Here is a 22,429-nt window from a genome sequence, read left to right on the forward strand (position 1 = left end):
AAAAAAAGAAAAGATTTACTGGAAAGCAGAATGAGAGCAAAAGCAAGCAAGTTCTCTTTCATCGGATTCACTGAATGGCTGTATCAGCCAAGCCTGGCCAGGCTGAAGCCAGGAGCCTGAACCCCACCTGGGTGTCCTCTGTGGGTGGCAGGGGCTCAAGCACCTGGGACATCTCCCACTGCATTCTCAGACGCATTAACAAGGAGTTGACTTAGAAGCAGGTACTCTGATAGGGGATGCTGGCATCGCAGACAGCAACTTGACCCATTGTACCACACACTGGCTCTGACCATCGCGCTCTGATGGGAAGTCAAAGTATGTGAGGCATTGGCTAGCTCTGTGGGATGCTGGGCAGATCAATTGCAGCTCTTGCAAAACGGTGAGAAATGGTGGAGGAAGCAGTGTCCTGCCCACTTCACTGACTCAAAGGAACTGATGGAAGAGCTGAGAGGGTGGACCCCACAGGAATAACGTATTATTACTATTACCCTATACCCACAGGGCTACCAATCCGTCGTCTGTTCTAAACTCAAAACATACATAGAGTCACATCCAAATTCTGAGACCTTGAGGGTGAGGCTGGCTCCCATGGGAAATGCCCAGAGGCTCTGGGTGGCAGGAAAGGTCAGCAGAACTGGTGCTCGGCTCACGTCCCCTCTCCTGGCTGGCATTCAGGGAGCCTGCAGCCTCTTGTCCACCCTCAAGCGGACCCCTTGTTTTCTCCGAGTCAGACATGCACAAGCACTTTGGGTGGCCCATTACGTTATATTTTTGCTTGAAACAGATGTTTTGCTATACTGGGTAGGAAAAGTTGTATAACAGATAGTCTCTTGGTTCTTGACTCCGGGGTTCCCATTCCATTTAGGGCAGTAGTCATTTTGGGAAGATTTGTAATTTGGAAGGTGACACTCCATGGACCTGTGGAGGGAAGAGGGAACAGAAACTTTCAGCAATCAACTGAGGCCAATTCTGGTTTTTAGAACACCCGGAAGCATCCTACAGGAAGAGGCAGAATAAGGTGCTTTTCCCCACACTTGCTAAGGATTAGCACTGCTCCTATGTGCAGTTAACTTAAAAGAATAAGCAGGAAATAACATGAATGATGCAAAAAAGTCCGTTGCGGTCCCAAGGGAGAATGTGGTAGGCAGGAAAGTTGACCTAGACCTGGGACTGGTTCGGGAATGACTCCTGAGATGTGTGTGTGTGTGTGTTTACAAAGCATCTCATGCTAATTATCTCAGCACTCTCCACCACAATCTGTGAGATCAGTACTGGGTTCCCACTCACTCACAAGAAGCGGGCTTTGAGTTCACTCGGCTAAGGTCAGACAAGTGGGATACTCTGCATCAAAAGGAGTTCTTAGCCACTCCCAGGCACTGCCTGTAGACCCGCTCCCAGGCACTGCCTGTAGAATGTGAGGCTCTGAAGGGAACCTGAGAAATTTAGATTTAGGCAAACTCTTCATGGGATAAGAAAATGGAGGGTTTGGTTCTAGTTTGGCTCATGTAAGAAAACGGAAAGTGGGGAAACAGCACACACATGTCAAACGCCTATATTGAGCTTGAGATTGTCATTTAAACTTTGTAATACCCACTGGGTAGCTAGTATTCCTATTTTCCAGATGAGAAAACTGAGGCCTTGAATAGCAATTTCCCTAAGGCTCGGCAACTGGGGAAGACTGAAGCTGATCAGCTCTTGAATCCACATCTATCAGAGATCTTCAAAATCTTTGTGATCTAATTTAGGAAATCAAGGACAACCATAGGGACGGAACCCCCGCTGGGGCAGTTGGAGCGAAGCCGCAAATTATGTCAGCAAAACAAAGAGGATGGCAAGAGGAGATGGGCTTGGGGATGGGTCTGGCTGCAGGAGGCACGGAGCTGCTGAATGCTGGGAGACAGACAAGCTCTTGGTGATACACTTTGGACCAGAGGAAGCCATGGGTATGGTGAAGGAGCAAGCACTCGACAAGTGTTTTTCAGGAGCATCCAGGAATTGGCAGAGTTTGAGGAAGGGAGTTAATTGGAGAATGGAGAGGTGGCACTGAAATTTGAAGCCGAGCTCGGGACGGTGGTGGCTGACAGAGCTTGGAGACGCAGGCTGCTTACAGCTTTGAAGACCAAGTCATAGAGATTGCTGTTTGAGAAGTGTGAGACAGAAGTAGTCAAAATTCAGGAGAAACACTGGGGCTGGACGGGAGAATCCAAGAGCCCAGGGGAGGTGGAGATTCAAAGTAGAGACTAGAAAGCACATATTTCCCCAGTTTCACACCCTCAAAGCACCCGTCTTACTTAGGAACAGGATAAAATTCTGCATCAGTGGCGAGCGATCCCCCAGCACACCTCCCCGCCTCCCGCGTGCTTACTCTCAATCACACACACCGGAAACCTAGACCTCCTGTCTTCTGTTTGATGGTGGCCATGCTCAGGTGCCTGCCAAGAACTCCACAGACCTGGATGATCCAGTGGTGAGGTAGGAGGAGTTGACCAGGCAGTAAAACAGAAGTTAGTCTGGAGTAGTTGTGGATCTCCCTGCTCCAGGGCCATCATCTCTCTCCTCTCAGTCCTCAGTTCCTGTCCCCTCCTGCACCTCCACATCCTTCCCCACATCCCTTTACCTAAAATTCCCAGATACACTCTCTGGTAATATCTTCGCTGTCTGCCAGTAGGGTGCCGCTCCGATCTGCTCGCATGTAGAAGCCGTTGGGCGCCAGGACGGTGAGCAAGTTGCTCCCCAGAAGCTCTATGCAGAAGTTGAGGGCAAACTTTCCCCAGGGGCGAAAAGTGCCAAAGGATGTTATTGACCAAAAGGAGCCACCCTGTGCTGGGGAGGGATGAGAACAGTTGGTGGGCTGCTTGGAGGGGGTGTCCTCCAGCAGACCTATTTCAAAGGGGAGCCTCCTGGAGCCACACCACCCGCCATGTCTCCCAACCCTGCCAGAGCTGGCAGAACCCTCTAGGGAGATGCAGGGGGGCCTGAAACGATCCCACTAGTCTATCCTATAGATGCTAACAAACAGAAAACTCGGGTTCCCTTCTGCAGTGTGTGATGAGCAGGCCTCTTCCAGGCCTGCACTGTGAACCCTGCGGTAGGGAAGGGGAGCCACTCACCCTGGAAGTGGTAGATGCCCTGGCGACAGGGGAGAAGGTGGATACAGTCGGGCTGGTCCAGATTGCATTGCAGGAGGTCGTGTTCTGCCGAGCAGCCCACGTACCCGTATCGACCTCGCAACACCACGAAAGGTCGGTTGGTAAATCGGAATGCCAGTTCCTCGTTTGGGCCTGAGCGAGACAGGAAGGGGTTATCATGGTGTTTTCCAGAGGGAAGCAGAAGGAACAAAACTAACTGCAGGAGGATCTTGTCACAATTTTAACTTTCTTTACTGAGTGCTTTAGCAGGAGAGAGAGAGAAAGAAGGAAGATTCCATCTTCTGGTTCACTGTGCAAATGCTTGGAGTGGCTGGGGTACAACTAGAGTGCTAGGAACTCAGTCCAGGTCCCCCCAAATGCTGGTGGCAGGAACACAATGACCAGAGCCATCACCATGCCTCCCAGGGCCTGTGTTAGCAGGAAGCTGCAGTCAAAAGGGAACTTAGGCATGGAATCCACGTATGGCATCTGCTATGTTCTAGGTCTCACACTAAGCGCTCGTAAAACATCTAGATGTATGAGCATCTAAAGCAATGAGGAGTGAAGAAATTTTGCTCTAACCCTTTGTGACGTGTTAATCTATGTAATCCTCACTGCAATGCTCGACGGCTACCTAAGGGATGGACATCTCTGGTTTGCAGCCAAAGAAACTGAGGCTTACAGAGGTGGTCCGCCCGTTGGTGGAGCAAGTACCCAAACTCAAATCTCCGACGCTGACTCTTCCACTTCTTTTTAAAAAGCTCTTATTTCAGTCCCCTCTGAAAGCACCTCTGGCCTTGGCTCACCTGGGATGGTGGCATTGGCCATCAGAAGACCGTTGGCTGCGATGCCCAGGAAGCGCCCATTGGAGGACTGCAGGAGGATCTTGCCACAGTTCCAGTGCACACGGAAGAAGGTGTCCGACTCCATTGGGTGCCCGTCAGCCATCACTGTCCTGTGGCGCCTCTGGGGAATGTACCGGGACTCTTCACTTTCACTACTCGGTCCTTTCCCCACATCCCACCCAACCTTCTTCGTTTCTCAGGATTGTGCTTCATGATGTCTGAAGGGATGCTGTGGCTTCAGCTCTCCTTCTCACCCTAGTCAGAAGCCAGGTTATCAAATGGGCAGGAATGAACCTCAGCCCTGACTAGGCAGTCATTTTGAAATGCATTGTAGACACAAAAGTACACACTAAATTGTTAGCCAGAAATTCTTTGCAATATTGAGGTAGGAAATTATTTCTTTGGACAAGAAAAAAACAGTAACTGCTTTAAAAAAACGACAAATTGGACCCCATTAAAGCCAAGGAGTTGCTTTTTGAAAGACATCATTAAGCAAATGAAACTCCTACAAATCAATGATAAGACAAACAACTCAATGACAAATGAGTAAAAGATTTCACAGCCATTTCACAAGAGAAAATATACAAAGAGCCAGTCGGTACATGAGAGGTGCTAAATATGCCCAAAGACAAGATAAATGTGAATCAAAGTTACAATAAGATGCTCTATTTATCTGCTGGAATGACTAAAAGTATGCACATTAGCAAATGTGGGTGAAGACATGGAACAATTAGAACCCTCGTACATTACTGGCAAGAACATAAAACTGCACGGTCACTTTAGAAAACCGACATTGTCTTAGAAAGTTAAACTTACATCTACCATATGACCTAGGAATTCTACCCTTAGATGTTTGTCCAAGGCAAATGAAAATGTAGACCAACAGAAAGACTTGAATGTTCATAGCAAAATTATTCATAGTCACCTAAACTGGAACAAACTCAGGTGTGCTTCCATAGTGAGTGGAGAAGTAAATTATGTTCATGTTAGGAAAATATTATAGTATTGCAGTTACATATAATTCTATTATATTATAGAACACTTCTCATCCATGCAAAGGAATGAACTCTGATATATTCAGTGTCATGGATGCATCTTAAACTCATTATCCCATGCCAAAGAAGTATAATACTGTCTGCAGGAAACTGTAGGGTTAGCTGATCGACTCCATCAGAATGAACACAGGTCAGTGAGAACAGGGGACCATGGGCAAAGGAAAAGTGATTATGAAGGGCCAAGAGAAAATTCCTGCAGTGAGGGAGACATTCCGTAAGTGTGGTCTACTTGTGGCATGGTTGCATGGGTGCACACATTTGTCAAAGCACACTGAATTTCACACGTAAAAGAGTGTGCATTTTGTTCACTAGCATACACGTCACACGTAGTATCTTTATACATTGAATATTCAGTCATCCCTTGGGCTACATGAAAGATTGGTTCCAGCCCCATCCCCCACCACCCATGGCTATCAAAATCCATGGATGCTCAGCCCCTTTCTATAAGAAATGGAATCGTATTTGCTCCTCCACTCTGCTTCATCATCTCATATTCATGATGCCATGCAAAGTGAATGCTATGGAAATGTGGCTCTCCTGACTGCATTGCTTAGGGGATCAAGCAGAATAAAAGCCAGTCAGTGTTCAGAATGGGCTGCCCATCAGAGCCTAACCACGTTTGATCCACAATAGGTTGAATCCACTGACGTGAGTCCACAAACACAGAGGCCTATTGTATATAATTAACATACAATATACGTCAGACATCTGCCTACATTATGCTTCAATAGATTTTTTTTTTTTTAAGTAGAAGGCCATTAGGTGTCAACGGGTCTTTCTGGTCGAGGTCCTCCACAGTTCGCCTAAGTAGCCAGCCATCTACCTTGAAGAAGGAGAAAGCAAATCCGGAACAGGGAGAACTCTGTGCTAAAGGCTGCGCTCACACAGAAAGCCGAAGGCTTACCTGGGCTAGGTAGTAGCCATTGGCCGAACGCAGCTGCAAGGTGGGGCTCTTGCTGTCACATTCAAACTGGAACAAGGACATGGAGGTCAAGCGCTCAGAGGCAGCGCACACCTCGGCGTCTGCAGAGGAAGCGCTTGTTAGAGTCTGACCTCCCCCTCAGCCCCAGCATGTGTCAGAGCCAGCCTGAGCCCCACCCGCTCAGCCCCAGCCCACCCGCTTCTTCACACAGGAATTCTTCCACTCTCCTTTCTAACTTCCTTCCTCTTATGTAATACCATAGGAGTCTGGGGAAGACTCAGGCCACTTGACCCTCCAGCTCAAATCCCCACTTTTCTACTGTTCTCCATTGCACAGGCGATTCCTTTGGGATGCCTAGATTTCCCTTATTTCTAGGTTTGGAAACCCTGGCTGACCCCAAACACATCTTTCTCCTCTGTGCCGCTTGCCCTCCCTCCATGGCTCTGGTGGACCCAGGACTTGCCGTAGATGACTGAGATGAACCTCCGAGTCCTTGACCTGAGACTGACCCAGGCTGGGCAGCGCTGCAGGATGAACCACTCCTCGCCCCTCAGGGGATTAGAGCCCAAACCTAGAAGCAGATGTGTGCCCTGCGGGTACAGTGTGCCTCCTTCTCCATCACACAGGGCCACCAGGCCTCCAGGCCGCACTTGCATGTGAAAAGCTGTCTGGGACGAGGGCTGGGTGACCAGCCGGTCCACATGGGACAAGAAGTGGTGTGTTGAGGTCTCCAAGTGGTAGCATCCATCTTGGAAATGCAAGAGGAAACCACACTCCTCCAGGCATGGGATTGCTGCGTCCACCCAGACGCGACCCACCGTGGGGTCAGCCCGGGCGTAGGTGTGGCTGGTGGGATTGTACAGGATAACGTGGACGTGCAGAGCTGGCCGAGGTGTCCACATATGGTACGCTGAGAGAACCCTGGAGTTGCAGAACACATCCTCGCCGTTGGACTCCAGATACCGGCCGGAGATGATGCACTGGAGGGTCCACTTGCCATTCCGGTGGAAGCGGAGCAGGAAGCAGCCATGGTGGCTGCTCCTGGGCCGCCCGTAGCACACGCTGCCATCTGCCTCACAAAGAAGGTAGAAACCCTGCCAGCTCTTCAGTCGTACCACGGCCTGAGTCTCATGTTCATTGCTCACCAGCAGCTCCCAGGTCTGGGGTCATCACGAGGAAGAAGGGGGAAAAGTCAGTTCTGCCCAGAGACTCTACGAATGGACCCTGCCACCCTCATCCAGTGTTGTCATCAGACCAATCTCCTCCTCTGTGTCAGCCTTGGACTCTCCCTGCTGGGACAGAGCAAAGTGTCTCTGGGCGTGTCCACTGCTGGAACCACAGGGTCCTCAACACCCACTGTGAAGTTGCAAGTGCCCAGTTCCTCCAGCTTACAGAAGGGCAGCTTCTGTCCTCCTCTTTGGTACCCCCACTGTTACCCTTGGAGACTACGCTCAGCCAGCAATTTCATTGCCAAGTGTTACCTATCCAACATGGTTGGAGAAGAGCTAAGCTTCACAGGCAGGCTCCAGGCCCAGGCGTGAAGGTGGGAGCACCAGACTGTCCACATGCCATTGTCTGTTTTAGCTGTGATCAACCTTGTTAGAACGAGAGGACTTAACCCCTACCTTACACTGGGCCCATTCCAGTGGGTGCCTAGACTCTTCTCTAAAATATAGAACCCTGTCCCCACTGGAGGACTCATCCTCCTCCAGCACTGGCCTCACAGTGATGCCACTGGTCTTTCGCTGGATGCCCACAGTTCTGCCTTCCAGCCTCAGCTCCCCATCTTACTGTGATGGCAAAATCCACTGTGCGCTGGGGTGGAGAGAGAGGAGCAGCTGCAATGGGACAAGGCAGTAAGGCCAAGGTTGAAGCTTTACTTTGTGGAGAAGGTTCAGGGAGGACAGTTCAAGCAATGGCGACCTCATGAGCAAATGCCTGGGGAAGAATCTTGGGCTGACCGTGGTAAAGGCAAAGAAATGATCTGGTTGTAAGTACATCCCCAATGCTACACACACACACACACACACACACACACACACACAGCATGGTCACTCCGGAAAGTGGTTCCAGTTATGGGTTTGCCTTGTTACCTGTCGCTTGCCCAACGTCTTCGCTGTAGCAGTGACTGAATTCTTACATGCCTCACAGGTGAGGTAGGTTCCTGCCCAGGTGATAAGCCCAACTCTTAGGTCCTCAGCCTTGGGGTGTCGGTGTATCCACTCCACCTTATCCATGGGGCCAGCCCCACTGGTGATGACTCTGTCCAGCCCAGCCTTCCCCCCAGTGTTGAGGTCTCACAGGCCATAGGGCCTGGAATAAGGCCTTGTGTACCCACAAGAAGACGGCCCCAAAGGGACCTTCCCAAGTAGAGGCTGGCCTAGGGCCTAGCCCCTCTGTGACCCGGAGGCATTGTGACTGTGAGGGCTGCCTCTTATCCCCAGACAGGGCACTCTCTGGCTCAGAAAAAGTGGGTCCAGACCGCCAGTGTCTGCCTCCCTATGCCACACTGAACACCAAGGTAAGTTAAGAGGGTGAATTAGAACTGCAACCATGACACTAGGCAAGTCCCTACCTTTTGTTATTTCTTTCTGATGTTGACAGCAATACCTTTCCACCCCTCCCCCCGCTCTCGCCCAGGATGTGGGTTCTAAGGGCTTCCAGCTCTAGTATCTTTAAAAAGTGAAGATATCTGAGAAATATCTGGCAGCTTTTATTGCCCTTGGGAGGTGAGGTAAAAAAAAAAGTCTCAAAAGTTGCTTTGCGGAGAGCTGGGGAAACCCCAGCTGGCTAAACAACAGGGACCCAGCTGCCGGCTCTGAGGACAAGCTGTCTCAGCATCAGAGCGAAGACCTTGGAGAGAATACCCTCTTCCCCAGGAGAGGTACTGCTGCCGGACAGAACAGGGCTGGTGGGACAGCTAGTGCCACCAACCTTTCCTCGCCTCAGTCTGTGTCAGTGTCCCCTTCTCCCCTCCCTTCCTGGGAAGCACAACCCAGAACCAAGAGAAACTGACAGCATGAAGGTAGAAAGGACAAAGACAAAAAGCAATGATGGAGGTGGTGATGGATTCAAGTTGGCTGAAATGCAAAGCAGAGTGGATGGAGCCAACCCCACTTGGAGAACAACCACAACCCTGGCTCCTTCCACCTGCTTTCCCTTCCCCATAGATGGGAGTCTTCCCAGGTAGAAAGAGTCTCAGGGATGTGTGCCAGGGAACCTTTAATGCCCAGATGCCACCAACAGAGGACTAGTGCAAGAATTACCAGGATAATTAAATTCTTTTTGTTTGTTATCAAAATATAGTTAGCATGAGCCTTTCTCAAAGTGTATTTGTTTATTTGAAAGGCAGAATAGCAGATAGGGAAAGATAATGAGAGATCTTCCATCTTTGGTTCATTGTTTAAATGCCTGTAATAGCTGGGGCTGGACCAGCCTGAAGCCATGAATCTAAAACTCCACCCAGGACTCCCAAGTACTTTGGGCAGCATCTGTTGCCTTCCTAGACATTGGCAGGAAGCTGGGCGGGGAGCAGAGTAACCAGCCGTCCCACCTTTGGTTGATTTGAGAGGGAGGGAGAGGGAGGCAGGGAAGGACACTCTGCTGCTGGTTCGTTCTCCGCATGTTCACACCAACCAACCCGGCTGAAGCCAGAAACAGGGAACTCATTTCACATCTGCTGCATGGGTGGCATGGACTCAATCACTTTGAGCTATCACTATTGTTTCCCAGTGTGTGCATTAGCAGGAGGCCGGAATTGGGAGCACATAATCCCCTTCCTTGGGTAATTTTTTTTTCCTTTTTTTTTTTTTTCAAAAAAGGATTTTTGGAAGGGACATACACACATATGCATCTCCCATCCATTGATTCATTCCCCAAATGGCTGCAACAGCAGGGCTCGGCCAGGGTGTGGCAAACTCCATCTGTAACTCCCATGTGGGTGTAGCGGTCCAAGCTCTGGGGCCATCTTCCGTTCCCTTTCCCAGGTATGCTGTACAGAGAGCTGGATTGGGAGTGCAGAAGCTAGGACTGGAGCAGGTGCTCATATGAATGCTGGTATTGTGGGTGATGGTTTAACCTGCTGTGCCACAATGCAAGCTCCTCCTTGAATAATTTTTAAGACTTGCATTTTTGTTGGGTCTCACACCAGCTCTGACAAAGCCCATTTTCTGAAATGTGTTTCAGGATGTGCAGTTTTAAAATTATTATTAGTAGTAGCATTTTAAATTTTATTTTTGATGATGTTTACATAGTTGATTGATGTAGGAAGGCCAAGGGTTAGGGGAAAGTGGGTGAGAGCATTGTTTTCACATGTTCTTTTTTCTTCTTCCTGTATCAAGGGGAAAGGGGAAGAACCACACCTAGCCTCAGTACCCGGGGATATGGAAAAGCCACCCAATATTATCTTAGGGTTCCTGATGTGGAGCATGTTTCGAGGGTCCTGCTTCAATGGTTTTAATAGCTTGATGGTTATGAAATGCTGTTAATCTCATTGCTCCAAGGACGATGAAATCCCTCCAAGGTCCACTGGCTGATGTACTCCACCTTAGAGACTCCATTCACCCAGATGTTGGCTGCCAATGCTTGGCTGGGTAGTTGGTCAATTTGTTCTGCCCTCCTTCCTTTGTTATGGTACCAGATGTCTTCCACAGGCAGCAATGGATTGCCATATCCTCCATGTACATCTGAGTGTGCTGTCCACTGCTCCATCTAAGTCACTAAGGAGGCTCAGCTCTGGCACATGCCCTCCACGATCAGACCACAGATACTGCAATTCTCCCCATGGTTGGAGTTCTGAGTCCAGTGGTTCAGTTGGGGGAATCCCCAAAGAAACCTCATATGAAGTGATCCCAGACCTGACTCTTGTGTGCGCTTGCTGGTATGGGATCTGGCTCTGTCCTTCACCCATATCAGCCTATACACACACAGTGGTAGTTGCAATTACTGGGTCAGTTCTGTCTCTAGCCCTGTCTCCTATGTAAACCAATGGGTGCTACAGCTCAGCCCGACCTGGTGCACCATACACTTGGCCCTCATGTATACCAGCAGGAGCTGTGGCCTCGTCAGAATGACCCCAATAGTCCCCACTAGGCCCTGCCCCATCCTTCGTTCCTGTGTTTGTCAGCATATGCAGTAGACTGGTCCAGTCTGTCCCATATCCCATCCAGCTCTCATACAAATCAATGGGCACTGGAGCCTGGCCCAACCCAACTGACCCCACTATCCAGCCCACACTCATGCCTGTCCAGCCAGGTCCGCTCCCAGCCCTGGTTCTCATTTTCACCAGTGAGAACTGCAACCTATCAGAGAGGTGCCCACAGTTTCCCTACTGGGTCTACTTCCATTCCTGGATCTTGTACATTCCAGGTGGTTCTGCAGTCTCTTGACAGGATTTGACCCAAGTCCCAGCACATGCCAACGCAAAGCCTGACCAGCCTGCACCAACTCTAACTTATGCATACACCAGTGGGTAGTTGGTTACCCCAGCCTGGCTCTCCCCAATAACCCATACAGGCCAACATGTGTTGTAGCCCTGCCCAGACTGGTTTGTCCCCTTCCCAGCTCTCACACTTGCCAGTGGCTCAGCAGGGAAGCCCCACTGGGCTTGCACCCTGTACCCTCAGATTCCACAGGATGTTCACGGCTTGCCTCATCTTGGCATTTGCTGGCGGGTGCCAAAGGCTGGCCTGGCATATCCTCAGTTCCAGCTCATGTTCGTGGGTGCTGCAGCCTAGTCCAACCCAGCCAGCCCCGCCACTCCCAGCCCCAGCCCTAATGTGAATCGGCTGGTATTGTGGTCTGACCTGACGTATTCTGCGTCCTTTCTTGGTTCTCAGCTCTGCTAGTGGGTGTTATTAACTGGCCCACCCCCATTTACACCAGTGAGTACTGTAACCTGTCCTGGTCTGACTGCTCCCAGCCTTGGTTCCTGCATTCACCTGCATCCTGACAGAGTTCCCCAAGCTCCTCCAGCAGGCCTCCTCCCAGTGGCAGATCTCGCGCACACTGGTGGAAGATTTACATTGTAAAAAAGGATTTTGTTTTTACTGCAAAGTCAGATATACAGAGAGAGGAGAGACAGAGAGGATGAACTTCCATCTGATGATTCACTTCCCAAGTGACCCCAATGGCTAGAGCTGATCTGGTTCGAAGCCAGGAGCTTCCTCTGGGTCTCCAATGTGTGTGCAGGGTCCCAAGGCTTTGGGCTGTTCTCGACTGCTTTCCCAGGCCACAAGCAGGGAGCTGGATAGGAAGTGGGCCATTGGGACCATAACCAGTGCCCATATGGGATCCTGGTGTGTTTGAGGCTAGGACTTTAGCTGCTAGGACACTGTGCTGGGCCCAGACCTGCATTTTTAATGCACGTTTCTTACCCTTCAAGCCTAAAGTGCAAAGAATCAATCATTAAGGGCTACCATCCGAGGTAGCTGGCAGGATTGGAAGTAGAGTTACGTGTTTTAAGCAAGCATGTAGATTCAGCTTGGTACCTTGAGCAAAAGCTCCTTGGAATGGAGAAGGAATGAGATTTTGTCACTTGAAACTTCATGGTAATATACATATAAAGAAACCCTATGGCACTCCTGGGAAGAAGGGACAAGCCAAGCCAGACAAGGATGTGTGGCTGCATGTAGGGTGAGGCTGCTCCAAGCCTCCCGTGAGGCTCAAGCACCCAGGAACGCTGACCCCGCCGCACACAACACCATGTACAAACCACAGCAAATTTATTACCCAGTATCCAGTGCCACATCATAGCACCACCCGGAGTCCTCACCTGCCCCCCACCCCAAGCTGACCCCAAGGGTGCCCCAAAACAAGAAAAAAAAAGGTCAACCCAGATCCCTGCTCCTCCCTCCTCTGGAAGACGGAGCCTCGGTCAGGAAGCTCTTCCCTGGGGTAACCCCAGCAGGCAGGAGAGGGGACCCCGTTGTGGCCAGAGAGCAAGGCTCCAGGCTCCAACGACAGAGAACATGCAGGCAGGAGCAAGGGCCTGTGTGTGGGGCGAGGGTCAGGGAAGCCAGGGCACCGCCTGAGCAGTCAGGAGACGGGACTCCAGGGACACACGCAGGAGCTTCTGGGAAGCAGGGGCCGGCCCCTGGCTGGTTAGCGCTTCGACAGCTCGTGAGACAGCCAGTCCAGCCCATCGTACAGGCCCGTGCCCTGTGTGGCACAGGTGGCCTGCACGTACCACTGTGGGAAGAAGAGAAGGTCAGCAGCGGTGGGAAGGGGGCGAGGGGAGGCCTCCTTGCTCGACGCAGGCAGGGTGTGGAGCCGGGGTGCAGGAGGGTCCTCACCGTGCGGCTGCGCAGGTGCTGGAGGCCAAGCTTGTCTGTCAGCTCACTCACGGGCATGGCATTGGGCATGTCCTGCTTGTTGGCAAACACCAGCAGCACTGCGTCCCGCAGTTCATCTTCCTGCAGCTGAGAGGGCAAGGGGCTTTGAGCCTGTGGGCCCAGGGGGCCCCAAGCTTTCTCTTTTCCGCTGTGTTGGGGAAGCACCTGCCCCTCTCCCCACCACCCTCTGCCTGCTTCGTAGAAGAAAGGGTGGCTTCACGTGGTTCTGTGGCTGAACACAAGTCACAGGGTTGACAATGAGCCTGAGGTCACCCACGACTGAGGTCCAGAAAAGAAGCCCTTTTGGTTCTAATTTGTGCAAAATGAGAATATTTTCAAAAGGAAAGAACAAGAATATAAGGTGACATCTCAGTGTGAGATGAAAAGGCAAGAATTAATAATAATAAAAAAACCAGCCTTATCCCACACAGTACCTCTGAACCCACAGAAAGAAGTTCATGACCCTAGCCACTGGCACCTGCGACCCACGCGAGATTACCACCCCCAGCCTGGTGCTAACAGCGCAGGACCCTGGGCAGTCACCATCTTCTGGAGCTCGTCGGCCGATTCCTGCACTCGCTCACGGTCATTGCTGTCCACCACGAAAATGAGGCCCTGTGGGGTCGGGAGGAGGCAGGAGGGCAGAGAGGCAGAAAAGGAGACCAGTCATTCTCACTGGGCACACCTCGCCCAGCCCTGTCTGTCCTCCCGCCTTCGTGCCAACCCTTCTCGTCCAGCACCTTCTACCCCACTCTAGGCCTGACCCATGCCAGAGGCGGCACCGCTAAGGCTACAGCAAGGCACGGCAGCAGGAGGCTGGGCACGGGCACCGGGAGGAGCAGATGTCTAATTGGGACGACAGCAGGCAAGATGGCCCATGAGGGACCCTGCCTCTCTAGAAAAGCCTAGGCGTGAGCTCACAAATGCAGCTGTGTCTAGTCCACCAGGGCACACGCGGTTGGGGAAGGGTCTTGGCCTGGCTTGCCAGCCTTTCCGCAGCCCCAGCCTGGTCCCCCCTGTCCTCCCAGCTCTCACAGTTCTCGCAGCAGTCCCCAGCCCACTCCACCTGAGTGTTCTGGAAGTAGTGCCGCCACAGGGGTCGGATCTTGTCCTGGCCTCCCACGTCCCAGACGGTGAAACAGATGTTCTTGTACTCTACCGTTTCCACGTTGAAGCCTGCAGGCGATTGGACCAGACACGAAAGGAAAAAAGTTCAGAAAGGAAGAAACTCAGGGCTACTCCTGGGCTCTTAGCGGGGACACTACAACAGGGCGCAGGGAACCGGACCGGGAGCCCAGGGCAGTCCGCAGGCGGGGCAGGGCGGGGCGAAGAGACACCTTGACCCATTTTCTCAGGTAGCCGCATTGGTTTCAGGGTCAGCTGCAGATAAGGGGCCAGGGCAGGAGAGCGAGCGGACGCCGGGAGGGTACCCCCACCCCTTCCCTCCGCGCTCACCTATGGTGGGGATGGTGGTGACGATCTCGCCCAACTTGAGTTTGTACAGGATTGTGGTCTTGCCGGCTGCATCCAAGCCAACTGCAAGGGAGAGGAGCCCAGCATGGAGAAGGGAGCAAGGGAGCCCTCTACAGACCGGGGACAGGGAGAGGCCGGGTACAGGAGAGCAGGAGCGCCTCCAGGTGCGCGAGCTCGCTGCCCCGGGGCCTGGAGGGCAGCGGGGTGCGTGTGCCCACTCCTGCCCCCCATGTGGACTAAGAACCGGAGAGGCCGGAGGCGCCAGCGTCCACGCGAGAAAGGCCGCGCTCCTTTTAAAAGTCGTCTCCAAGGGCGGATTCCTCCCTTCTCGCCGAGCCGGGCTGGGGCGGAGGGAGCTGCACCCTGCCCCAGGCCGCCCGCAGCTCCGAGGCTCAGGCCTCGGGGGCCGGCGCTTGCAAGGCCAAGGCCCCGCGCTCCAGAGCAGGGGGCACCCCGGTGGGTTAGGAGGTGGGTGACCCGGGTCCGAGACCCAGGTGGGGCCCGGCTGGAAGGGGCCGCGGGGGCGGGAGGGCTGCGCCGCGGCCGGCGCCCAGGTCCCGACCGCTGGCTCCATCTGTCTCACCCATGAGAATCCGCATCTGCTTCTTCCCGAAGATCCGCGAAAAGAGCGCGGACACGGTGAGGCCCATGGCGGGGCCCGGGGGCGGGGAGGGGGGGCGCGGGCACGGACGCGGGGTGCGGGCTGGAACCGGCCGGCCGCGGGGGGGATGGGGCGCAACAGCAGCGGGAGGAGGAGCCGCCGCCGCCTCCGCGCGTCCCGGCCCGCGCGACGTCACCTCGGCCCCGCCCCCTGCGGGCCAGGCCCCGCCCTCCAGCCGCCGGCTCCGCCCAGTCCCCGCCCCCAGTCCCGCCCCCGCCCACCCGGAGGGCGCGTTTCCCTCTCAGCGTGACGCGGCCGCGCGCGGCTGGATGAGCAAACAGGTGCGGGCCGCTCGCGTTTCCCGCGTCCCGGCAGGCGAGTGGCGCGGGTTCCGGAGGAAAGGCTTCGTCGGTGCCCAGGGGGCCCGCCCCATCCTCGGGGACAGGCTGCTGGGCTCGGGATGGCGGCGGGCAGCCCGCTCCGCTCTCCCGGTGTGGCCTGTGGCCACCGGCGGCGTCGACCGCGTGTGCCGGTCCCGCCGCTGCCTGCAGCGAGCGCCCTTGCCGGGCTGAGGCCTCCTGGGCTCAGGGAGGGACTTCGGGGGAGAGCGCCAAGCGTCAGCACCGGCCTCACACCTCCCGCGGTCCGCAGAGTCCTGGACAGGCGGCTCAGGCTCTCCAGGCCCGCCGGAGAGCCCCAGGATCGCTCCAGTCCTGCCCCAGCCCTGCCCCAGCCCTGCCCCGGCCTCGCCCCAGGATCGTCCCAGCCCTGCCCCAGCCCTGCCCCGGCCTCGCCCCAGGATCGTCCCAGCCCTGCCCCAGCCCTGTCCCGGCCTCGCCCCAGCCCTGCCCCGGCCTCGCCCCAGGATCGCCCCAACCCTGCCCCAGCCCTGCCCCGGCCTCGCCCCAGCCTCGCCCCAGGATCGTCCCGGCCCTGCCCCAGCCCTGCCCCGGCTGGCACCGGGTGGACATCCACGCGGGGCTGTGTGGAAGGCTGTCACAGCTTCCTCCCTAATTTTCCCTCTCATTGTCACATCTGAGGAAACCAACGATCTAGGAGTAACATTCTTTTGTTGTAGCGACTAGGTCGGTGCCAGACACCCAGTGCAAGCATCCCAAGCGCTTGTGGGGTTGAGCTGCGCTGCTAGGATGCTGACGGAACGTGGTGCCCTCCCCTCAGGCCCCGCCCACTGCCGCCAGTCCCGCCCACTGCCGCCGACCCCGCCTGCCGGTCCCGCCCACCGCCTCCGGCCACGCCCCGCGCCCAGGTGGGAGCGGAGCTTACGGCACCGCGCTGGCGTCACTTCCAGCGGACCCGGAAGTTTTGTGCTGCCGGCGGTAGTTGGGAAATGGGCACGGGGCAGCTGCCAGCCAAGTAAGACTTTGCCAAGCGCGAGCCGAGGTAGGCAGGCCTGGCCAGGCCGGGGTGGTCTGGGAGGAGCTGGGAGGACCCTGGCCGTGAGCTCTCGGCGCGCCTCCTTCCCGGTCCGCCCCGCTCCCGCCCCCGGCTGCCTTTGCCAGGCTGCCCTGGCACCGTGCAGTGGAGCGGGCGTGCGGCCACGGCGAGACAGCCCTCGGCCCGGCCCTGACAGGACCTGGGCTGCCGGACAGCGCTGACGTGGAGCAGCTTGATCGCAGCCCCCATGGAGAAGTTTGGGATGAATTTTGGGGGCGGCCCTAGCAAGAAAGACTTGCTGGAGACCATTGAGTCTCAGAAGAAGCAGCTGGTCCAGTACCAGACACGGCTCAAGGACGTGGTCCGCGCCTACAAAAGCTTGATGAAAGAGAAGGAGGCGCTCGAGGCCAGTATCAAAGTGCTGTCGGTATCCCACGAGGTCGATGTGGGGCCCGCAGGTGTGCAGGGCGTGCAGGCCGCAGGCCTCGGCCTCCCTGACCCCGTGGATGACCGGTGCTCCACTCACAGCGAGGACAGCACCGGCACCGCCGCCAGCCTGGACACGGCGGCCAGTCTCCCCAGCGCCAAGGGTGAGGGTGGGGTGCAAGACGACAGGCAGGCCGCTGGAGCGCCCCTGGCCAAGGCGGAAGAAGCCAGTGGGTCGGAGAGTGGTGTTAGCAGCAGCAGTGGGGACGGGCCGGCGGCAGGAGGGGAGGTGGACAAGCGATTGCACCAGCTGAAGGCCCAGTTGGCCACTCTGACCAGCTCTTTGGCCACGGTCACCCAGGAGAAGTCGCGCATGGAGGCCTCGTACCTGGCTGACAAGAAGAAGATGAAGCAGGACTTAGAGGAGGCCCAGCAGAGGGCAGAGGAGGAGCGAGGCCGTCTGGAGGGGGAGCTGAAGGCGCTACAGGAGCAGGTGACAGAGACCAAGGCCCGGCTGATCACGCAGCAGCACGACCGGGCCCAGGAGCAGAGCGACCATGCCCTGATGCTGCGGGAGCTACAGAAGCTGCTGCAGGAGGAGAGGAGTCAGAGGCAGGACTTGGAGCTCCGCTTGGAGGAGACCCGAGAGGCCCTGGCTGGCCGGGCCTACACCGCGGACCAGATGGAAGGCTTCGAGCTGCAGACCAAGCAGCTCAGCCGGCAGGTGGAGGAGCTGAAAGGCGAGCTGCAGGCTATCCGAGAGGAGAAGAGCCAGCCCGACCCCCGGCTGCAGGAGCTGCAGGAGGAGGCCGTGCGCCTCAAGAGCCACTTCCAGGCGCAGCTGCAGCAGGAGATGAGAAAGGTAGGGACGCCCCGGCTCAGAGGCGGATGTGGGGTGGTGTGCGGCATTGGCAGTGTTCCAGGAGCTTGTGAGTGTGGGCTGGGACCAGGCATGGGCATTGTGCCAAGCTGTGTGCTGCGTGGCAGTGGGTGACGGCTCTACCTGTAGGTGGGGTAGTGGAAGGAGGCAGAAGGGCTTTCCTCAGGAGAAATAGCGCGTTGTCATTGCCGTCTGTCAGGGTGGGGCTCTCACTAGAACGTGCTGCTTGGCAGCGTCTCCAGCTGGGGAGAGTTCAACTCCGTTTGTACGTCCAGGAATTTAGGAAGGAAAAGAATGTCCTGTTACCTCCTGGTGGGCCCCTGGTCCGCCTCTGTGCTTTCCTTGTGAGCTGGGGGGACGACAGGAGAACGCGCAGGCACAAGCGATAGACAGAGGTGTCGTTTGATGGGGTGTGTGTCTGGGGGCCCAGCCCAGCAGGCTGCAGGCAGCTCTGTTGGATTCTGAGTGAGCCCACCCCCATGGATCCCCTCTCCAGCCCCCCGGCCCAGCGCATGCGTGAGCGCACACGTGCACACGTCCGGGCCTTGGGAGGTTCCTGGCAGCATTCTGGTCTTCTCTTGCAGACAGCCCTCGCAGAGGATCAGCTCCGCCAGCAGTCACAGGTGGAAGAGCAGAGGGTGGCATCGCTGGAGCATCAGATCTCGGAGGTGTCGGAACTGCTGGGCACGTACGAGAAAGCCAAGCAGAAGGACCAGTTGGCCATCCAGAAGCTGAAGGAGCGCATCCTGCAGCTGGACCTGGAGAACAAGACGCTGGCTCTCGCGGCCTCCAGCCGCTCCCCTCTGGACAGCCACGGCGAGGAATCCAGTCTCGACGTCAATGTCCTGAGGGACAAGATGGAGAAGCTGAAGAGCCTGCTGCAGGTGGCAGCTCGGAAGAGCCAGGTGAGCGTGGACGTGGAGAAGCTCTGTGAGCTGGAGATGATGCCCAGCTCCGAAGCCGCCGACGGGGAGAAGGCCATGGCCCTTTACTACCAGCAGGAGCTGAAGCAGCTGAAGGAAGAATTCGAACGCTATAAGACCAGGGCCCAGGTGGTCCTCAAGGGCAAGAACGCCAAGGATGGCAGCCTGGCCAGGGAGCTGGAGGCCGCCCAGGAGCAGCTGGCGGAGCTCAAGGACAAGTATATCTCGCTGCGGCTGTCGTGTGAGGAGCTGGAGCAGCAGCACCTGCAGGAGGCGGAGCACTGGCAGCAGGAGCGGGCGCGGTTGCAGCAGCTCCACCGGCAGGAGCTGGAGCGTGGCCAGTTGGACTTCAGGGACCGCACGCTCCAGCTGGAGGAGGAGCTGCGCAAGCAGCGGGACCGTGCGTTGGCTGTGCTGGCCGAGAAGGACCTGGAGCTGGAGCAGCTGCGTTCTGTGGCCTTGGCGGCGGCACTGCCAGCTCGCAGAAGCCCGGCAGGGGCCGGAGCCCCCGGGGACCCAGCCGACCCGTCTTCCGCGGACAGCTTGACCCAAGCCCTGCAGCTTGCCGCGGCCAACGAGCCCACATTCTTCCTGTACGCTGAGCAGCTGGCCCGCAAGGAGGTGGAGATGACATCGCTGAAGAAGCAGAAGCACAGGCTGGAGGTGGAGGTGCGGCAGCTGCAGGACCGGCTGCTGCAGCAGGGGGAGCAGCACCGGGAGGAGGTCACAGCCCTGCAGACCCACATCGAAAAGAACTTCCGGGACCAGAGCAGGGAGGGAGCCAACCTGGAGTACCTCAAGAACATTGTCTACCGCTTCCTGACCTTGCCCGACAGCCTGGGCCGGCAGCAGACGCTCAGGGCCATCCTGACCATTCTGCACTTCAGCCCTGAGGAGGAACAAGCCGTCCTGCGGCTCCCAGCCAGCGGCAGCTGGTGGCCTGGCAAGCGGTGATGACCGCTACCACTGACGCGTGACAGTTTCTGTGCCTCTTTTACGTGGGAAGGGCAGGCTCTGCTTTCTACTGCTTCTTTCCTTCCGTTATCATTTACTTTTTCACTGTATTGCCCCTGGAGGAGTCTGCAAGTGGGCCGAGATTTTCTGCCAAATGCCATTAGTGCTGCTTTACCCTTGGGCCCCAGAGAGCCCGCGCATGTTGAGATGAGAACTACTGTTGGTGTGTGTGCGATGGGGAACAGATGTTGAGGTTAGAATTGGGAGACGCAGAGTCGGGGATGGGTGAGAATGTTTTCAAATGAGATGTTTTTAAAAATACTAGCCTCCAGATCCAGAGCCTAGAGTCACTGTGACTCCCAAGGGAGGTCAGTCCATTTCTAAACCCACACAGCGATCAGCTGTTTCTTCCCACCTCGCCACCTCCTGACTCCGGCTCACTGCTGCCCCTTTCTCTGGGCACCTGAAGCTAGTCTGGAAAGGGGCCAGGAGATTAGAAGTAGCACCACGTCGTGTGCCAGTCCAAAGGGCCAGTGGTGGTTTCGTCTTGGAGCCTGGAAGCTCGGTTTAGTGAGGTCTAGGGACTGCTTGGCGTTCTGCACAAAGCACGTGACTTGTGACCATCCTGATGTCACACGAGAGGTTGTCTGGCCAGAAGAGAGTTAAGAGAGCCCCCTTGCTTGACCCAAGATGGCAGGGAAATCACTTCACCACGTTCTCGATGTTGAACTTGGATGAAGAAATAAAGTCCCAGCTTCTTTTAATACAGAGGGCATCCACGTGGTCAGCTCTGATCCTGCCGGAATGCAAAGAATTCGCACTGAGGTTCTGCCTTTGGAGATGCTGAAGGACTGCTGAGACTCGAGGAAGTGGCTGAAGTTCAGTTGGAGCTGGGCTGCAGCGCTTCCTGCCACGAGGGACCTGTTATTCCCAGTGACGGAGCTGCACGCTGCTCTTTAAGGAAAGGCCACTTGTTTAGGCAGCTTGACAGGAAGTTCTCAGAAAACTTGATTCCAATGATACCAGGTCTCCCATTATTCCCTTCCCTCCCTTGACCCACTCTCATTGGTTACATTAATGTTTGGCCAATAACTGGACTAATAAAGTATGCTTCCTGTTATTTTGTTATAGGAGTCTGTGTGGGATCAGTGTTGTGAATGGAAGGCTAGGTGAGCTGGAGTGTCAGCGAATCCTTTACTGGAGCAGCGGGGATGTATGCCGAGCACAGGAACAAACCCTGGGGTCCTTAAACTTGACTGCACTTCTTGATGCTAACTGTGTTTCTGGACATAGAGTGTGAGTATGATGAAATGCTTCGTTATCTTAATCCATGAATTTAAACACAAGCAGGAGTACTTAACTGCTTGAGCGGCTTCAGATGTAACACGATGGCATCCTGGAGTGGGTGTGTGTGTATTTGAGTTGGATGTGTTAGGGGAGTGGGTGGGTGTTTGAGTATGTGGTATCTATATGAGTGGGTGTGTGTGTGTGTGTGTAAGGCCAGCTCCACTGGAAGAAGCTTCCTCATAGACCTTAAAGTCTGGAAGTCATCTGTCTATGAATGCTTGAAGTCAGGATTCTGGCATCCTGAAATGCCAGTGTCATAGGATACCACCTGAACCCCAAGTGTGATAATAGGGTTTTATGTTACTCTGTCCAGGACGTCTTAGGATTGTTGCTATTTCTAGGTGTTGTGGCCAAGATAGGAAGGTCCACAGTTAGTGTCCCAGTTTGTATTAATTCCCATGCTTTGGACTTTTGAGAAGATATTGGACAGGTAAAGAAGCAAGTCAATTTCTGATTAATTTTGAATATCTGGGTACACGATAAAGGGATAAGTGGTCCTGAGGAAAGCCGAAAGGTTTGGTCCCTTTCTACCAACACTTGGAATGTAGAAGTGAAACTTTAAATGCAAACATAGTAATTTAAAGTTCTTGGTCTCCTCACCTTATTCCCTGAGATGAGTTTTCCAGTTGCCTGTCTCGTTTAGCTGTGACTTGACCAGGCCCTCCGGGGAGAAAGGGAGCCTGGAAGGATTGAGTCAAGCGGTCACTTGTCCCTCGCTCCACGCATATGAAGTGTGTCAACCATCGTTGTCAACTATTTCTGTGTAGGTCAGAGGACAATCCAGGATTTAATCACAAATGATGCAAACAAAAGGAAAAAATGATGACCTTATCAAACGCCTGCTACAAGGCCGACTTCTAGCCTTTTCCTTGCATTCTTTTGCTTTTCCCAACGACGTCGTGAAGGGTTACCTGCCTTGCAGGTGAATGAATGGGTGTTGGCAAGATGAACTGGTCAAGGTGCCGAGGGGTCTGTGTCTGACCTGGGCTGGGGAAGCAAGGGCCTTGTCCAGGTTGTTCCGGGTGGTAACCAGCCACCTCATACTTCCTCAGAAATTGTTTATGTTTCTTGCAGTGGAGCTATTCTGTGCCAAAAATTGCAAAGTGACGTTTTGTTGTAAGTTAGTTTGAGCAGTTGATAACTTGTTTT

General features: G+C 54.8%; 3 protein-coding genes across 3 annotated transcripts; 1 reads left to right on the top strand and 2 right to left on the bottom strand.

The window, feature by feature from the left end:
• Positions 1-745: 745 nt before the first annotated feature.
• FSCN3 (fascin actin-bundling protein 3) lies at positions 746-8,296 on the bottom strand. Its single transcript, XM_041002477.1, has 7 exons — positions 8,044-8,296; positions 6,414-7,110; positions 5,933-6,051; positions 3,935-4,094; positions 3,111-3,281; positions 2,618-2,823; positions 746-918 (listed from the first exon to the last, which is right to left on the bottom strand). Exons 1-6 carry the CDS (start codon positions 8,185-8,187, stop codon positions 2,618-2,620), a joined length of 1,497 nt encoding a protein of 498 aa, XP_040858411.1. The 5' UTR covers positions 8,188-8,296; the 3' UTR covers positions 746-918.
• A 4,361-nt stretch (positions 8,297-12,657) lies between these two features.
• ARF5 (ADP ribosylation factor 5) lies at positions 12,658-15,502 on the bottom strand. The gene is made up of 6 exons (XM_041002201.1): positions 15,338-15,502; positions 14,737-14,817; positions 14,348-14,457; positions 13,825-13,896; positions 13,243-13,368; positions 12,658-13,138 (listed from the first exon to the last, which is right to left on the bottom strand). The coding sequence occupies exons 1-6, from the start codon at positions 15,402-15,404 to the stop codon at positions 13,052-13,054; spliced, it is 543 nt and encodes a 180-aa protein (XP_040858135.1). The 5' UTR covers positions 15,405-15,502; the 3' UTR covers positions 12,658-13,051.
• A 1,179-nt stretch (positions 15,503-16,681) lies between these two features.
• GCC1 (GRIP and coiled-coil domain containing 1) lies at positions 16,682-21,049 on the top strand. Its single transcript, XM_041002200.1, has 2 exons — positions 16,682-18,038; positions 18,641-21,049. Exons 1-2 carry the CDS (start codon positions 16,998-17,000, stop codon positions 19,931-19,933), a joined length of 2,334 nt encoding a protein of 777 aa, XP_040858134.1. The 5' UTR covers positions 16,682-16,997; the 3' UTR covers positions 19,934-21,049.
• Positions 21,050-22,429: the final 1,380 nt, after the last annotated feature.

The sequence above is a fragment of the Ochotona curzoniae genome, unplaced genomic scaffold (assembly GCF_017591425.1).
Source record: "Ochotona curzoniae isolate NIBS_2020 unplaced genomic scaffold, NIBS_Ocur_1.0 scaffold_2476, whole genome shotgun sequence".
In the NCBI taxonomy this organism is placed as follows: Eukaryota; Metazoa; Chordata; class Mammalia; order Lagomorpha; family Ochotonidae; genus Ochotona; species Ochotona curzoniae.

Coding starts and splice junctions, on each gene's coding strand:
- FSCN3 (XM_041002477.1), bottom strand. CDS start 8,187: ATGGATAAGGTGGAGTGGATACACCGACACCCCAAGGCTGAGGACCTA. Junction 6,052..6,413: donor GTTCATCTCAGTCATCTACG/GCAAGTCCTGGG, acceptor CTTCCTCTGCAG/ACGCCGAGGTGTGCGCTGCC. Junction 3,282..3,934: donor GGCCAATGCCACCATCCCAG/GTGAGCCAAGGC, acceptor TGTCTCGCTCAG/GCCCAAACGAGGAACTGGCA.
- ARF5 (XM_041002201.1), bottom strand. CDS start 15,404: ATGGGCCTCACCGTGTCCGCGCTCTTTTCGCGGATCTTCGGGAAGAAG. Junction 14,818..15,337: donor GCAGATGCGGATTCTCATGG/GTGAGACAGATG, acceptor TCTCCCTTGCAG/TTGGCTTGGATGCAGCCGGC. Junction 14,458..14,736: donor CACCACCATCCCCACCATAG/GTGAGCGCGGAG, acceptor AATCGCCTGCAG/GCTTCAACGTGGAAACGGTA.
- GCC1 (XM_041002200.1), top strand. CDS start 16,998: ATGGAGAAGTTTGGGATGAATTTTGGGGGCGGCCCTAGCAAGAAAGAC. Junction 18,039..18,640: donor TGCAGCAGGAGATGAGAAAG/GTAGGGACGCCC, acceptor CTTCTCTTGCAG/ACAGCCCTCGCAGAGGATCA.